Genomic DNA, 18,357 nt, shown 5'->3' with positions numbered 1-18,357 from the left:
TTTTATACATGGGTAGCATCCTTTTGGTACTCTTTATTCATATATTTTTATACTTTTTATTTCAAAAAAAAAACAAGATTAATCGGGGTCGCACCACAACCTTCATTCAGAATTAAAACCCTAGAGTGGTGTCATAGAGCACAACCTTCATTCAGAATTAAAACCCTAGAGTGGTATCATAGAGCACAACCTTAACTCCATTAAGAGTGAGACCAATAAATTCTACAGAGCTCTCTATAATGAAAATGATAGTTTTCACATGCTTTTGGAAGGGATTAAATGGAGACCAATCAATGAGGATTGGGGCAATTTGGCCAGGGATACCCTTTTGTTGAGAAATAAGTTAAAAGGGTTTTGCAGGCTATCAACACTAACAAGATTCCTAATTTTAATGGTTTCTCTATTGCATTTTTCCAGACTTCTGTGATTCCCTGAAGTGTGATCTAAAGAATATGGAGGAACTTTGTTTTAATGGTGAGATAGTAACTTATGAATTCCAACTTCATTACTTTGGTGGCTAAAAAGGATATATCCAAAAATATTTCTACTTCTCTCCCTATTAATTCCGTAACTAGTGTGTAGAAGATCATTACTAAGTTCTATCCTTGAGATTTGCTGAGGTGTTAAATTGTATGATTTGTCTCCCAATCAAAGTGCTTTTATGAGAGCCAGCAAATTGTTGACACTTCTCTTACATCTAATGAAGTTGTGGAGGACATAAGGAAGGTTGGTCCTTAAATTGAATTTCGAGAAGAAATAATGATAGAATTAGCTGGGATGTTTTGCTGGCGAGATGGGAAGAACTGATTTTGGCTCTGGATGGAGAAAGTGGATTGAAGGTTGTTTGACATTGGTGTCAATTACACTGATCATTAATGAAGCGTCAGTCTTGGTTTAAAACAGTCTAGGGAAATGAGATATGGTGGCTACTTCTCTTCATTCGTTAGTTGTGGATGTTCTGAGTTGTGATATTGACTAAGGGGTTTGAGAGAGGTGTCACTAGAGGTCCATATGTGGAGGAGCAGAGAGTTGAGATTTTCCCCTTAAATTTACATATCACACTATCCTTTTTCTTTCAAAATGGTATGTAAAATGTCTCACCTTCAATTTGTAGGTGAAACCATCCATTTTCTTTGAAATGATGATAATTTGATAAATAACGCTCACTCATGAAAATTTTTGAGCAAATATTCGATCTTCATGTCAGACATACGACAAGTGGTCTTGTAGGTGTTAATATGGAGGATGGCACAACGAGAAGTCTCGTGGAGGCTATGGGTTATAATCATTTATTTTGACTCATAATTTATTTAAATGGTTTGTTATGGGAGACCCTAGATTAGGTTCTCTCTAGAATGAGTTTGTTAGTAACGTGTGTGGGTGGCTGGATCACTAGAATGGTGGTTTCTTTTCTCTAGGTAGTATAGTTATTCTTTTTCAAGCCTATCTCTCTACTTTATTTCAAAAAAAAAGCCTATCTCTAGCATTCCCCTATATTTCATGTCATTTAGAATTCTTACGAGGGTGTTTTAGAGAAATGAGAAAGTCGTCTATGGTCAGGCAGAAGAAAGGTCTTCAGAAATAATATGGTAAGATGGAATATTTATTGTCCTCCAAAAAAGGGAGGTTTGGGCATTCCGAATTTGGTCCAAAAAACTGTCTTTACTGACTAAATTGCTCTGCATTTTCCAAATGGATCTTCTTCTCTATGGTTTAGGGAGATCCAAAATCGTTACAGTATAAGCATACGAATGGTTGAGATTAATTGCCATGAATTAAAGGCAGAAGTCCCTAGAAAGCTATATCTCAGGCTATGTTCTCTATCTCTTTTACTTGTTTGAGCTAGAGGAATGGATCTCAATTTTTATTTTATATCACTAAGTGATGGCCCTTTGGCATTGTGTCACCCTCGTCTCTATAGTCTCTCTCATATCACAATGTCTCGATTAACAATTTTATCATTAACCATTCTGAGAGAAATCACTCCTAGGATAAGTACTTTTTCTATAACAATGAACAAGACCAGAACTTAGAAACTTTTCATAATTGTAAGTACTAAGAAAAACAGAGCAGACTGGACTGAATGGACTGGATCAAACATAGTTTGATCAGACTTTAGAACGAATCTTTGGAGACCGAAAAATATAATGCTTGCAATTTCAGTAATTATGGGTTAGATGAATGATTATAGATTATAAATTTATTATTTGTTTAATTTTTTTGCTTTCATTATTACTTTTTTAATTAAAAATTCACTAAAAAAGTTACTCTAATTCCAGCCAAGCCGGACTGAAATAATCCAAATCAATATGTTTTCATTAAGTCTTTTGTCCATATATGAATTACTTTACTGTGTTTCGATCCAGTCCAATTCTTGACAGATGAACCCCAATTCAGACTAGTATGATTCTTTTTTAATATAAAAATCAAAACTAGGATCCTTTCACACAATCTGTGAAATGGTCATTCCAAAAGTTTATAATTTCTAAAAACAACTTATACATGCTGGAAACAAAGATCTATTCACACTAAATACGTATTGTGAAGCAAAAATATTATGATATACCTAAAGAATCTTTTTTACCTTCTTTGCTATTGTCGTCCTCCTCATCTGATACACTGATAGATGTAGAACCATCGACATTATCATCTTCTGTGTCACTTTTACCTTCTTCTTGTCTTTTTCTGTAAAAGTAAACAGGCAGGATCATTCTCAAAAGGATGATGTGGACAAAATAACAAGGATAACCCGTGGAAATATCCCTTATAGAAAAAGGCAAATGCTTGTAAGTTCAACATGTTTGTTTATGTAATTCTATAACTATACATGCATAAAATGAGTTAATAAAAAATGACAAAAATAAATAGACCCTGATAATCATAAGAAGAAAAACTATACCCTTTAAGTAACAAATCACACAAGTATAAAACTTAAGAAACCAAAAAGTAACAATACACAGTTAGGTAGCAAATATGCCCAAAGAAAACCCTAATCCACAACTGTGTTCACAAGAATCATGTCTCAGAAGAAGTCAACTCAGTCGTCAGCTTTTGGGCAGCAAAATAAACCTTAGGACAACACCACGCTCACTAAATGCTTTTCCAATTAGATTAGGTAAAGCAGAAAGCTTTCTCACTGTTCCAAATGAGAAAGACCATTAAGGTTAAAACAAGATTGTTACCTCTTATTTATCTCAAAATAAGATTATTACCTCTTATTGTATGCATTTGCAAGAGATTTGTTGCAGGAACGGAGTGTCATCAGCAAATTATCATAAATTGATGGTTCCTTAATAAATATTTTTGAAGAAGCACCATCACTAGATTGTTCCCCAGATGATTCTCCTGGATAAAATAACCCATCAAAACTTTAGCTTAAATAAGCATCTAATCAGAGTTATATTCAATTTTTCTCATCCAACTAAAATGACAGCTCCAGAAATGAAAATCAGAAACTTGAAATTCAAATAATACGCCCAATAGTTTCCAAAGACCTCATAAGCATGAGCATAATATGCAAAATAACACAATTCAACATAACATGCCTGACGAGCTTGGAGGAGGACTACAATCAACCTTTTCTCCTGCTTTCTCATTCTTTTTCCCATCCTTGCATGTGTCAAACTTTCCCAGCAACTTCTGCTTCTTCAAGCCTGCTCAAAACATAAATATGCTTAATAATTCAACCTCCCTGTTAAAGAGTCTCTTTGGCCTAGGTAGCATTTGTGTATGAGAGGATAAAAGCATTGTGGAACTAATATTTAGTAAAAACACTTGCTACTAAAAAAAAAAAGAAAACTACTATTACAAATAATATATATGATATTATGAACTTTTCCAAAAACTACTCCCATAGTTTAAATTATTTAATTCATATTACTTACTGTAAATATTAACTTCAAAATTTTCATCACTTAGTTTTGAACTTAACATTATCTCAATAATGTTATGATTAACATTAAATTAATTTAAATTACTATTACTCTTTATTTTTAAAAATATCAAATTAATATATTAATGAAAAACAAAATTACTAAGACATTATTGAACTATACAGCAGAAGGCATATATATCACAGGCATGTCGAATCTATAAAGATCTAACTTTTACATTCTGATATTATCTTTTAAGCTTTTTGCCAGCCTTCTGCTTAACTCGAACAAGCACTAAATCTTGTTACAACCTCTAGAAGAAAAGCAAATATTGCATTTAGCTTAAACTACATGCTCTCGAAGCAAGCTTGAGGGAACATAACTGTAACTCCAACAATAAGGTATCACATCTTATTATTAGTATTAAAAACCCCAGACTAGCAGCCTCACCTTTAATATGTTGAGGCATAATCACAATAAATGAGAATTACTTCTCGGATGTTGTGGAAGATTACTATGGTAGGATCGTGGCCAAGAGACCAATTATAGACAAGAGTGGGTGTTCACACCAAAACCTATAAACAAATGGTAAGTAAGGTTATATCTAAAAAGATAATCATGACCTAGAAATAAAGAAAACATAAAAAAAAAAAAGAACTAATAACAAAAGAAAGTGACTCAAAATCTACCATGTTCAATATGGGTCATATTTACAAAGTGATGAACTCAAGATTAACAAATTTATGGTGTTAACTTGAGGATGATAATTAATTTCAAACAGTCAATGGCCCAACGATACAATCATCCAATCAAAAATATCATAATGTTATATTTCATCAGAAAAAAAACATATAGTGGAAATATTATATATCTTTTGAACTTGTAAATTACGAACCACATTAACTCATTAATCAAATATAACTTCTGATTCTATAACCAATTACATGTCAGTAAAAAACTGAGACATCATCCTCAAGCATTCAAATAGGGGATTAAGGTAAATTAGTTACTGTTATCATGCATTTTAAATAACAAAATATCTAAATAAGTAATTTTTTGGATAGAAAAAAAAAAAGTCGCCTCCATCCTGACTTTTTGCATTTGTTAATGTGCTTTGGTATGCATTTATTCTTAATAGTATAATCTTTTTAAAAGGAAAAGAGAAGTATCTAGAAGGCACCAAACAAGGGCAACCTAGGTACAACCAAAATCACAAAAAAAAAAAGAATCAAACAAAAGGTACAATAGGTCCCTAGAAGAGGACAACTATCAAACAAAAAGCACAAATTCTGACACCATGAAGTTTACACCATAATTTATGTCTCCTGCCCCATTTATACATAAAAACATTATTAAATAAATACGAAAATCAACAACCAACCGAGCAAAATGAATAATCATTATGCAAAACTAAATTATAGAACATTCACAAAGAACTACCCACTTAACTTCATTGATCAAATTTGAATGATCTAATCAAAATACTTTTTCGTTCAAAATAAGCTTTATACGATACAGAATGGATTAAGTTTAGATTTCCTAAACAAATTAAAGATTATAAACTTACCTTAAATATAAAATATTCTGTTACTCAGGACTTTATTATCATTATAATTTAGTAATTTAGGATTTTATTCTTCATAAATATTCATTTTTCCTGCTTTGATAGTATTAGTATTCTTTAGCTACTAAAAAATAGTAACTGAGTCAAATAATTGAGTACATGTTTTTGATGCGAAAGCAAATGCACTCAAAAATTATACGGGCACTATTGAAAAAGTTGTTAATACACTTGAAGAAGAGCATCAAAATTTTCACATTGCAAAATGTGGAGAAATTGTCCAAGTTGTCCAAAACTAGCCAGTAAGAAATTTAAGAAAATCAAGGAAGAGAATACCAAGAAAATCAAAGTAGGAACTCTAGAGACCCCAATTTCTTCCTTGTTGGCTGAATTCGAGGAAGAATATTTTAATTAGTATGATATATCAAATGCATGTACAGGTCAAATTTGCCAAAATAAAATTAGTTGGGACTTAGAAAAAAAAGGTCATATTGCATTGATGAGAAATTAACAAAAACAAGACAACCTGCGATTGAAACATGGGATGAGATGAAAGTTTCCCTCCCGAAAAAGAAAATGTTTGTCTATTTGACAACATCCATGATCAGGCTTATACCTTGACAGACAGCAGTATGCCAACAATCAAGCAAACATGAATATTCAAAAAACTGAAAATACAAAGTCAACTAGTTGAAGATGATAGACAAGCAGCATTTCAATTCATGGAACGATTGAAGGCTAAAATTAAAAGAGAGTTAACTCAACAACCTGCTACAACCATGGTCTAAACTTATCACCAGAAACCCTCAAGGGAGGAAGGGATCACTCAAAGAAAAGAAAAGTACCAAATAATCACCAATACCTCCAAGCAACCTCACATTGCAAAAGAGGATATTGATTGGACTCAACCTTCCTATAACATATGACACATAAATCAAGGGAAATAGCACAACTAGGTTTACAAACTTACAATAAATCATTAGTGTGAAGTCCATCCAGAACAGTCCAGCTATAAAGTCAATGTTTGAGTGAAATTTGGCCTTCCAAAAAATACTATTGAAAACTTCATGTGGAAATTAGGGTTGCACCCAAGATGATAAAGAAGAAGTTATAAGCACACACTTTTAAAGAGTTTAAGGTCCAAATTCAATTATCAGGTTGACAAGAAGAGACGAAATGCTCAAGGAGGTTAAGTAAACAAATCATATCTTGGGTTTCTTAATTGTCAAGGTTCCTAAAAAAGAAGAAATCAAAGGACGTGTGACTATCAAAGCGATCAATGAAATGAGTGTAGTGGCTAGATGATAGGTGACAGAGGCGAGAGAAGCATCTCCTTCCCAGTCCTATGCAAAAATATACTTACTCTCGAAGATTTTATGTCTTAAAGAATTAGGCTCCAAGTGAAAATACCATAATCAACAACCTGTCTATACTCTTTCTCTTCGTCTCTCGAATCAAATGATGTCTGAGTTAGCCTGAGAATTAATTTGGCCCAAATCCCACTAATTCAAGAAGCAAAAACCTACAAGTTGTACCACTCCTATGCTGCTAGCTGCTCCTCCTCCATGGCCATCAAAAGCTGTCGTTCTATTGGGACAATCCACGCAGTGAAATGTACCCATGCTTCAACTGCTTCTCCCTAACAAAAACCCCCATCTTCCTGGAAAATTGCATAGACAAAAAGGAACGAAAATGCTTCAACCATCATTGACCAACCCTTTCCTCCACCCCTTCAAGCACCAGAATAGCTTTCTTCTTTCCACCACCAAAAAACGAACCACTGAAATCTCATGAACCTGTCTTCCCTATTATCAAACCCCGAGCCCAAAAAAACAATTTCAGGTCTCTGAAAATCCTGTAGTCACAAGGCTTGTCTATCTCCTCTACCAACCTTCTTGAGAACCTCCGACAACCATTTAACCTCTTCAAACCCCTTTATGGATCCAAAGTCTGTTACCACTGGTTATTTATAAAATGCATACATCTGCCCCCATAGCAGAAACAAGGATTCAATTCTGAACTTCCTAACAAATTCCATGAGTAACACTAAATCTAAACTCCATTAGATGATGATAAAAAAAAAATCAAAATAGAAGAAAGAACCGGCTAACTGAGAGAAATAATTAACCAAGAGCTGGATATGTGATGGCAATACCAACATTACTGATGTCTGTTCAATTAGGTTCTATTCTTAAAGCATGTCAATATGTGGCATCAATTTGCTGTTCTTATTACTATAACATTTGTTAGTTTAATTTCTCAAATTAGTTAGCAAGTATTATAAGAACCTTTGCACTTCAATATGATCTTGAGGAGAGAAGAGAGAAGCGGCAGCTCCTTCTCGACTAAAGAAGCAAATGAATTTAAGAAGATAATGGATAGGATTGGTGTTTTTTATCTTCCTTTATCCAATGGGCAGTAGACCTGGTCCAACCAAAAGAGCAAATCTGCAATTGATGAGTTCTTCATCTCTGCCAATTTAATGGTTGATCTTACGGGTGTTAGGCACAAAATACTGCCTCGACCTATATCTGACCACTACCCCATTTGCACTGATGCTAATGGTATTAAGTGGAGTCATATTCTTTTCCGTTTGGACAACAAATGGTTGCGGAAGGAAAATTTCAGGCAGTTGGTGACAAAACTTGGCATAATACTATGGTCAAAGGGTATGCTAGTTACAGATTCGATCATAAACTGAAAGTATTGAAAAATGAAATCAAAGCTTGGTCCAAAGAGGTCATGGGCGAGGAAGAAGCAGAACTTGACACTATTTTGAATGATATTAGTGATCTGGATATGAGAGAGCATTCAATGAGGTTAAATGATGAGAGAGGGAGAAAAGGCAATTTGAAGCTTAGGCTGGCCGCCTTGTTGAAGGATCAAAAAACTGTGTGGAGGCAGTGGTCTAAAGAAAAATGGTTGGCAGACGGGAATAGAAATACTAAGTATTTCCATGCACTACCCTCCCATCGGCATAGAATTAATTATATTGAAGAGGTGAGATTTAAAGACAAAAATTTAAGGGTAATACAGAATTAAGGGAGGCCACCAGATTCCACTTTTCCAGGCTGTACATGGAAAATTTTGTTGTCCGCCCCAAATTAGACAATTTGCCCTTTAATAAAATTTCTGGAAGAAGTAGGCAGTGGTTAGAAGTTGATTTCTCATATGAGGAGGTGTTTGATGGTCTGAAATCTTGTAATGAGAATAAGGTTCCTGGACCCAACGGTTTCAATATGAAGTTTCTGCAATATTTCTGGTATCTACTGAAAAAATGACATAATGTGCATTTTAAAGGAATTGCACTCTTCGAGGAGCTTTGTGAAGTCTTTGAATTCTACGTTCATTACTCTTATTCCAAAAAAGAATGGGGTTAAGGAATTCACAGATTATAAACCAATAAGTCTGGTGGGATGTATATACAAATTAATTGCAAAGGTGCTTACTAGAAAATTATCAAAGGTGTTGGGTGAGATTATTGGGGAAAACCAACATGTATTTGTGGAAAGAAGACAAATTTTAGATGCAGTGATGGCGGCAAATAAAACTGTTGATGATTTTTTAACTAATAAGACAGAAGGGTTGAAGTGCAAATTGGATATGGAAAAAGCATATGATCATGTAAACTGGACTTTTGTGGATTACATCTCAACAGAATGGGGTTCGGGTGAAAATGGAGAAAGTGGATGAAATCATATATTACAACTTCTTTTGCGGTTTTAATCAATAGTGGCCCCTCAAATTTTTTTACAACATCAAGAGGATTGAGACAAGGGGATCCTCTCTCTCCCCTCATTTTCATAATTGTGATGGAATCCATCAATGGGTTACTGGTTAGGGCGAATGATCGTTTGCTGTTGAGAGGTGTCCTAGTTGATAGGGGGGATAACAGCACAGTAGTGACTCATTTATTTTTCGCTAATGATACTTTATTTTTTTATAAACCTGATATGTAAAATCTACTACATTTGGTATGCATCCTCTTATGTTTTCAAACAGTTTCAGGGCTCAAAATAAATCTCAACAAATCTGAATTGGCCAGAATTGGAGGCAGCGATGATGCTGGTCCTTTTGCTAGAATTTTGGGCTGCAAAAAAGTAAAATTTCCTTTTAAATATCTTGGTGTTCCGTTGGCAGAAAAACATAAGGACCTTTTGACTTGGGAACCGATTATTAATATATTTGAAAATAGGCTTGCACGTTGGAAAGAGGTTTTTTATCAAAAGGTGACAGATATACTCTCATCAAGAGCACCTTGACCAATTTATCAATATACTATACCGATGAAGGTGGCAAAAAGGTTGAAAGGTATTCAATGAAAGTTTTTGTGGGACGATGGATTGGAGGAGTGCAAATACCATTTAATCAATTAAAATGATATCAAATTACCACTTGATTTCTATGGTTAAATTGAATGAGGTCCTTCAAGATAAATGGCTTTGGAGGTATTGGGGGGAAGAAAATCGTCTATGGAGAAAGATTATTGAAGCTAGATGGGGCGAGCACTTGCATGGCAATAGTGATGACGGAATTAAAATTCCTCATGGGCGTGGGCTCTGGAGGAAAATATTAATGTTAAGGAAACCCTTTCAGCAGTGTTTAACTGGAAAATTGATAGAGGCAACAGAATCAATTCCTGGGATGATGATTGGGTTGGTAATGGTTGTCTTAGGAGGAGATTTCCAAGAATTTTTAATATTGCTCAAACGACTAAGATGACAGTTGAGGAGCCTTACAGGGTCTTAAATGATAATATTGTCTTGTGTATTAATGTAAAGCGGAATTCAAACGATTGGGAGGTTTAAGAATTTTGAAAACCTACTGATGTGTCTTGATGCACAGCATATTTCTGACAGGGCCGATCGAGTTGTTTGGAAGTTGGAAAAGAATGGAAAATTTTCTGTTTCTTCTTATTACAAATATTTATATGATAAGGGAGCTGTGAACAGACTGGAATTTCCAGCAAAGGTAATCTGAAGACAAATTCCACCTAGAATTGTTTTTTTTTTTTTTGCGTGGGAGACGTGTTGGGAAAGAATTTTAACTATAAATAGATTGAAAATCATGGGCAGAATCATTGTTAACGGTTGCTACTGCTGTCTTAAGACTGAGGAGATGTGTAACCACCTATTGTTATGGTGTCCCACTGCTTATAATTTATGGTGTAAGATTTATGGTTCATTGAGAATTAACTATGTCATTTTGGGTTCAGTCGGGAGGGAGATTTGGGCTTGGAATGGTTTCTATGTAAAATGAAATATGAAAAACATTACTCTTTTGACTGTTTTTTAAGTCATTTGGAAAGAGAGAAATAGGAGAGTTTTTAATAGTATTAAAAGTAGTACTAATAGACTAATAGATAGGTAAATACATTTATTCGGGTCGATTATGCTAAGTCATGATATTACTAGCGATGTGAATTTTGGGGATGTCATTGACATATTAACTTCTATGTAAATGCTTTTGTACATGGGTGGTACCCCGTTCTTTTGGTACTATGATTAATACACATTTTACACTTTTTATTTTCAAAAAAAAAAAAAACTATAAGAACCTTTACAATCTCACTTTTGAGATAGTTCAATTATACATGGTAAATATCATGAGGAATCTAAATGATTGGGAGATGAATGATATGAGCATTTACTAAGCAAACTTTCCACAGTAAGACTTAATGGAAACAATGATCAACCATTATGGAATCTCAAGAGTAATGGCTTATTACGGTCAAGTCATTTTATAACTATTTTGTTGAGAACAAATTAGAACAGGTTAAATTCCTATTCCAGCAAATTTGGAAGCTAATGCTCCTCCCACAGTTGCTTTCTTTCCATGGGAAGTGGTATGCAGATATATTTTTCTTTTTTTAAATAAAAGATGAAAGTATTATTATTCACAAAGGTATTAAGGGAGAATTACCCAATTACATAGGAGTTACATATCAATTAGGGAGAATTACCCAATGTAATATGTCATGACCTAGTAAAATGGAACCAAAAATATTTAACCATCTATCTTTGATGTTTACAAAATCCGTTTCAATATTCTCAAATACTCTAACATTTCTTTCTTTCCACACAACCCAAAAAATGGTAAGTGGAATCAAAAATAAATGTTTTTTCTTTTTACAAAAACCTGTCCAAGCCTACAATTCTTTACTAACATTACTCGCTATTAACCAACTCACCCCCATCATCCCGAATACCGACATCCATAAGCTGTGTGTAACCGGGCAAAATAATAAAATGTGGTCACATGTTTCCTTATCAGCCTTGCATAAGTAACATCAGTTAACAAGAATGTTGTCCCGCCTCTTTAACATATCAATTGTCAAAATACTTCCTCTTGAAACTTCCCAAGCAAAGAAAGTCATTCTAGGGGGGGCTGTAATTTTCCATATGAATCTAAATGGGACTGTCACATTATTACCATTCTCCCCTTTAGCTATAAAAGTGTAGTAGGATTTTACCGAAAACCCATTCTTCTCATCCAACTTCCAAATCCTCCTATCCTTCCTATTGTTCAAGTTAATTCCAGCAAGCACATTGAGTAAATTGCAGTATTCATCAACTTCCTAGTCCTTCAAGTTCCTTCTCACCTGAACACTCCATCCCCTCCCCCCACCAACGTTCCCACACACTTTATCCACAGTAATATCCCTCTCACTAGCAATATTGTAGATGTTAGGGAATCTATCTTTCAATTTAAAAACCTCCGCCCAATCATCCTGCCAGAAACTCACCCTTTCTCCATTCCCCACCTTCCAACCATACATTTGCAAAATCTACTGCCTTCCCCACTGATTCTCTTCCATAAATTCATTCTATGCTGTTTGTATTTCCCTCTTCTCCCCCCATCTCGCTCCCAATTCCCCCATCTCACCTCCACCACCTTCCTCCAAAGTTTGTCATCCTCGTTGCAATACCTCCATAGTTATTTCCCATGAAGTGCCACATTCAAATCTGCAATAGATCTTAGACCCAGCCCACCCTTATCCATCCCTTTCTTCATAATAGATAAATTCTTGAAGTGGGGAAAACTTTTGGTAAATGATCTTTCCTATACAAAAGGGAGGCAAAATCTCATGATCATTTATGCTTAATGTCCGTCTACATACAAATTATGGACTATGACCTATGGATCTTTGGGAATAAACTGCAATATCTGGCTCGGTAAAAGACAAGTTATGGGCTTGGAAAGGCATTAGCAATGGAAGAAAACATGTAAGTCTCATTCCTCTTACCATATTATGGTTTGTGTGGAAGAAGAGAAACAAGAGAGCTTTTGAGGGGAAGAATGAGGATTTGGTTAGAGTTAGAGGTATATGATTCCAGGTGTAGGGTTTTCTGGTGATAGGGCACACTTTCTTTCTATTGAAGAGTTAGGGGATTTTGTTGATATACTACCTGATTTAATATACTACCATATACTTTTTATTTTAAAAAAAATTGATATACTAACTGATTTGTAAGATTATTTTTCACATGGATGGGTACCATGAATTAATGATACTCTATACTTTTTATTTCAAAAAAAAAAAAGAGAGAGTTCAATTATTCAATAAAAATTATTTAAGAATTCTTTTGATGTTTCTAGTTGTATGATGCAAGTTAAATACTTAAATGTAATGCCCTAAGAATTCTTTTGTGAGATACCAAAACTCCCCGGTGCAATGTATAGGTTTTTCTCCTCAAATTCATTAGTAAGAAGGTTAGCCCTAATTTATCATATGATTTTAAAGTTGTTTGTTTGAAAGCTATTAGTTGGTAGTATACAAGGACTACCAACATATTTGTGCTCCTTGAACACTCTATGACTACTCCAATTAGATAAACATTCTAATAGATCTTCAAACACCTAAACTGTTTATCAGTAGAAACTGAACCAACTTGCTTACAAAGTGTATGCAACAAATACAACAAACTCATACAAATTCTGGACAATACATCTATCTCCAATACTTAATATTTGCAAATTCACTCGAACAATCTCTCAACTATTCTAAGAATGCAGTAGAAAAATATTTGGCTAATGCATCCAGAGGTGCCCAACCCTTGACACTTTCTTAGAAAAAGTGGGGAAAGTAGTATCCAACAATTAAAAGAGCAATAATCTCGCCTCCATTCTAAAATTTCTCTAGTAAATCCTGACTTTCATCGGAACCAACATCCTACACATCGGAGATTCAGATACAGAAGCAGAGAAAGACAAGTATCCTACACAACACTTCCACATTCACATGGGTTAAACACGAGAGAGCATGTTGGCTTAAACCCAACGCCATGGCAGAGAGGGACTCTACTCTGCCCTTCATCCAGGCGAGCTCCCTCCTTTTCGATAGTTGCCGCTGTTTATCTCGTTCTAGAAAAATATCGTACTTCTAAAAATTAAATAAATATAATAATGAACAAGGGGAAAGAGACGTTACCGTGAGAGATGAGATTAATATATATATTTTGACTCCTTTGCAACTCGCTCAATCTCCAAATTTATGCTCAAACTAAACAGTAACTCAGAGGAGAAGAATACAGGAAGCAGCGGTGGCGTTGGGAGAATATTAGGAAGTTGTATTGTCGACTACAAGAGGAAAGTATCAACGTGTAATGACTTCCGCTTGGTGTGGGCTACAAGAGAGGAGAGAATACGATTAGAAGGAGGAGATTCAGAGAAGCGGAAGAAGGTCTCACAGAGTCGGCGGGAAGAAGAAATAAATATGGATTTATACAGGTAGGGAATATCCCTCTGTAAGTTAATAAATTTATTAAATTTAAAAAACTAAAAGTAAATATACCTTTAGCATTAATAAAACAAAATGTCAAATTTTTTTCTTTGTAAATACAAAATTAAATTATTTAACAATAAATAAGTAAATAAAATTTATCATAAATAAACTGTGTTGACATATAATATGAAAATATATTAATGTTAATAACATAAATTAATATTAATTTTTTTTACTTTCCAAAGTTGTAATCTATTAATATTAATAATTTAAAAATATATTAATTTTTATTTAACTATATTTAATAATTTTTAGTTTACTATTTAGAAATATGTATATATAAACTATAATTTAGTTCAACAATTAGGTAAGTTTTGAGAGTTCAAAAAAAATATTTTCACATTTATTTTTAAGTTTTAATATTAAATTAGACTTTATTCTTCCACTAATTTTTTTATTTTTTTAATTTCTCTTTTTTTTTAAAAAAAAGTGTATTAATCTATATTTATTAATTATTACTAATATTTTAATAAATTTGTCATGTGACTGGAAGTTGTGCACGTAATTATTTTTATTTGAGTAAATTTTAATTATTTATTAATTGTTAAGTGTTACAAGCATTTGATATATAAAAAATGTTATAATTTTAAATTATTTTTAATATATTAAAAATTAAAAACATAAAATATAATGAAGAAAATCCCCAGTCTCTCCACCTTCTTTTTTTCTTCCCTCTCTCCCAAGGGAGCAACGGTCGGGTTCCTTCTTTCTTTCTCTTGTTCTGAAAATCATGGCAACAACGCCTGCGGCTTACCGTCTTCTTTCTTTTTCTCCTTCTCTCTCTCAAGTGAGCTCTCTACTTTGTGAAAGGAGAAACAGAATGAGAGAAGAGAAACGAAACTCATCTCCGATACTTTTGAATCCTCTTCTTCTTTCTTTTATGTGTTGCTTGTCTCTTTATCAGTTACAGAGCTTGAATAATATCCATTTAGATTGCTACCATCATCGAGGCACAGGCAAATCACCAACCAACTCCGGCGTGGCAGCGGTGCTCATCAATAGAAAGCTGGAATGAGGAGGGAGCTTTTTTTTGGCTTTATGTTTTTATTTTTTTTTTTACCTTTTTTAGTTTTTATTATTTACTTAATTAAAAACAATAATATGTCCAACTTACTTTTATATGGTGAATTTACTAATAATATTTAACAAATAAAAATCAATATATGTATTTTCTGAAAATAGATTGATCAAAAAAGAAAAAAGGAATTAGCACAGGAGTTAATTTCAGTCTTTAAAAATAATATATAGACAAATGTAATATTTAGCCATATGGTTTTATGTTAATTACAGCAAGTAACTTACAGACAAAAATAAAAAAGAGATAGCTAGACAATACTTTGCTGAGATGAAAAATCATTTACAAAATTTTACAATGAATCAAAGTTTTACAAATGTTCTAATAAAATAATTGCAGCTGTCAACAGAGGACAAAATTTATTACAACAAATTTTTATTTGTTATAAGGTTGGGCAGGTTGTAAGTGCAGGTGTCCGATTTTGTGCTAATGGTGTTCCCTTGTGCAGGATTATGTGTTGTGCATGTTGTGACCGTAGAATTTTGTGCTGATGGTCTTCCTTGGCTGTTTCTTGACAGCTGCAATAGTAAAGGTCATAACATTATTCTTGACATCCCTATTCAAGCTTGGCAGTGGGAGAGGTCTCTCTACCACTCCAAGTTTGCTTATTGAATGGAAGAATTGAGCAGCAACTTGAACTTTTGTTAAACAATCCACAATTTGGTCTTGAGAAATGACATACCTCACTCCAAGTTTACTATCAAGAACTTTGTATAAAATGAATGTTTACTTCTATGTGTTTGGTTCTTACATGATAAACTAGATTATTTGTTAGTTGACTTGCACTCATGTTATCACACTAAGTAATGGGAGTTGCTGAAAGAAAAATAGATAACTCTGAAAGTAGTGGTTCTAATCATGAAATTTCACAAGAAACACGAGCTAAGGACCTGTACTCAGATTCATTGGATCTTACCACCACATGTTGTTTTTTAGAGTTCTAGGAAATCACACTTGAGCCGAGATACACACAATAACTAGTTGTCTATCTCCTGTCATCCCTGTTACACACAATAACTAGTTGTCTATCTCCTGTCATCCCTGTTACATGCCCAGTCTGTATATGAGAACCCTATCAGAGTATAGTTGTTACATGACTGTATATGAAGACCAGATTTTTTGGTGCCCTTTAGATATCTTAAAACTCTCTTGATTGTATTCATGTGCTTAATTCTCGGTTGTTGCAAAAAATTGACTTAGTTTGTTGATGATAAAGCAATATCTGGTTTGGTGTAAGTCAAGTGTTGTAAGGAACCAATGATTTTTCTGTATGATGTTGGATTTCTGAGTAGTTCTCCTTCATAAGTAGTCTATGCAGCATTAAGAATGACTGGTTTAGAGCATTACTTAGAGTTTTCCATATATGTTGTCTTAAGCATTTCTATAAAATACTTTGCCTGTGTTAGATAAAATGATGAATCATCTTTTATCTCCTCAATTTCGAGAAAAAGAAGCAGTGATTCAGGAAAAATAATTTGTCCAGCTCTTGCACAAACCTTTTAAGTGAGGTAGGATTATTACCTATTATGATCAAATCATCAACATATATGAACACAAATATGATTTCACTTTTGTTTTTTAAGATGAAGAGTGAGGAGTTGCATTTTGAGTTTATGAAGCCCCAATTTAGTAAGGCTTTCCTGACCTTTTCAAAGCAGGTCCTAAGTGCCTGTTTCAACCAATATAAGGCTTTGTTAAGCTTGCAGACATAGTCAATTTTGCTTTTTTTCTTTAAACCCCTCAAGTTGTTGAATATAAACTAGCTCTTATAGATCACTATTGAGAAAAACATTATTTATGTCAAGTTACTTGACCACCCAAGTAATAATGGCAATAATGGTCGAAGCTTTAACTACAGAACTGAAGGTCTCACCATAATCAATTTTTATATTATGATATAACCTTTTTGCTACTAACCTTGCTTTGCATTTCTGGAAACTGTCATCCATATTTTCCTTAACTCTGAATACTCATTTGCTGCTAACAATTTTCATTGAAGATGTGCAGGGAACTAGAGATCAAGTGTTGTTTAGCTTTAAAGTTTACAATTCTTTTTCCATAGCTGATTTTCAGTGTTTGGACTTCAGTGCTTCCCTAATTGAGGTAGGTTTAGTTGGCATTATTTTGAACACTTTGCAAGGTGTAAATGAAATTATGAAGAAAACTGCTTACGCTTATGAATTCCAGCCTTAGCTCTTGTTGTCAATCTATGAGCATAACCCTTCTTGCTGTTGTGATTCTTGTTATTGCATTTCAATAGATTATTGATGCGTTTTAGGCTTACATGTTTCAGCTTCTATTGTTTGATCATCTACATGGTTTGGTACTTCACCAAAGTCATATTGTTGGGGATCAAATCCTCCTTCAGCTGATAACCTCCTTTTTTAATTCTCAAGTTGTGATGTTTTGGACTCAATTTCCTGCACTTGCTCTGCTCCAATAGAAACACCTTGAGAGTTTGTATCAGATAAACAAGTGTTAGGTACTAGATTTGTGTCAAAGATCTTAGTGGTAGAGGTCAGTCAATAGGGTGTTGTAACCGAGGTTTGGATTTCTGGCTACAACAACATGAGAAGTCTTTTTCATTGAAGAAAACATGCCTTGAAATGTAAAATTTTTCAATAAAACTGAAGCATTTATATTCTTTGTGAGAGTTGTTGTAGCCAAGGAAAACACTTTGTAGAGAGGTACTGAAACTTTTATGTCTGATAAGGTCTCAAGTAGGGAGAACAAGCACAACCAAAGATTTTCAGGGATTTATAGTTTAGTTTCTTATGTTGAAGTTTTTTCAGATAACACATGCTATCTAACACAGGTGGCATTGGGAGCCTATTAATTATGAACACTGCGGTAAGAAACGTCTCATACCAATAGTTTAGAGGATCGTAGATTGTGCTAATAATGTGAGACATGTTTCAACTACATGTTTATACTTTCTCTCGACTTTCCCATTTTAAGGAGATGTATAATGATAGGAATATGAGCTTTGATTCTATGAATTTGTAGGAAACTAGATGCTCTCCCCCCATGTTTGACTGAATGCATTTAATTTTCTTATCAAACT

General features: G+C 33.8%; 1 protein-coding gene across 2 annotated transcripts in view; it reads right to left on the bottom strand.

The window, feature by feature from the left end:
- NOF1 (U3 small nucleolar RNA-associated protein) overlaps window positions 1-14,161 on the bottom strand; it is a 42,835-nt gene extending 28,674 nt beyond the window's left edge. The window contains exons 1-5 of one of the 2 annotated variants that reach the window (XM_022038180.2): window positions 13,865-14,161; window positions 4,323-4,447; window positions 3,546-3,653; window positions 3,213-3,345; window positions 2,585-2,685 (exon numbers count right to left, since the gene is read on the bottom strand). In XM_022038180.2, the coding sequence (XP_021893872.2) occupies window positions 2,585-2,685; window positions 3,213-3,345; window positions 3,546-3,653; window positions 4,323-4,341 (361 nt within the window). In that variant the 5' untranslated portion in view covers window positions 4,342-4,447; window positions 13,865-14,161. The remainder of the gene's footprint in view (window positions 1-2,584; window positions 2,686-3,212; window positions 3,346-3,545; window positions 3,654-4,322; window positions 4,448-13,864) is intronic. The other variant, XM_022038181.2, reaches the window with a different exon arrangement.
- Window positions 14,162-18,357: the final 4,196 nt, after the last annotated feature.

The sequence above is a fragment of the Carica papaya genome, chromosome 6 (assembly GCF_054855325.1).
Source record: "Carica papaya isolate Zhongbai chromosome 6, ASM5485532v1, whole genome shotgun sequence".
Lineage (NCBI taxonomy): Eukaryota > Viridiplantae > Streptophyta > Magnoliopsida > Brassicales > Caricaceae > Carica > Carica papaya.
This window is presented reverse-complemented; position numbering and strand designations above follow the sequence as displayed.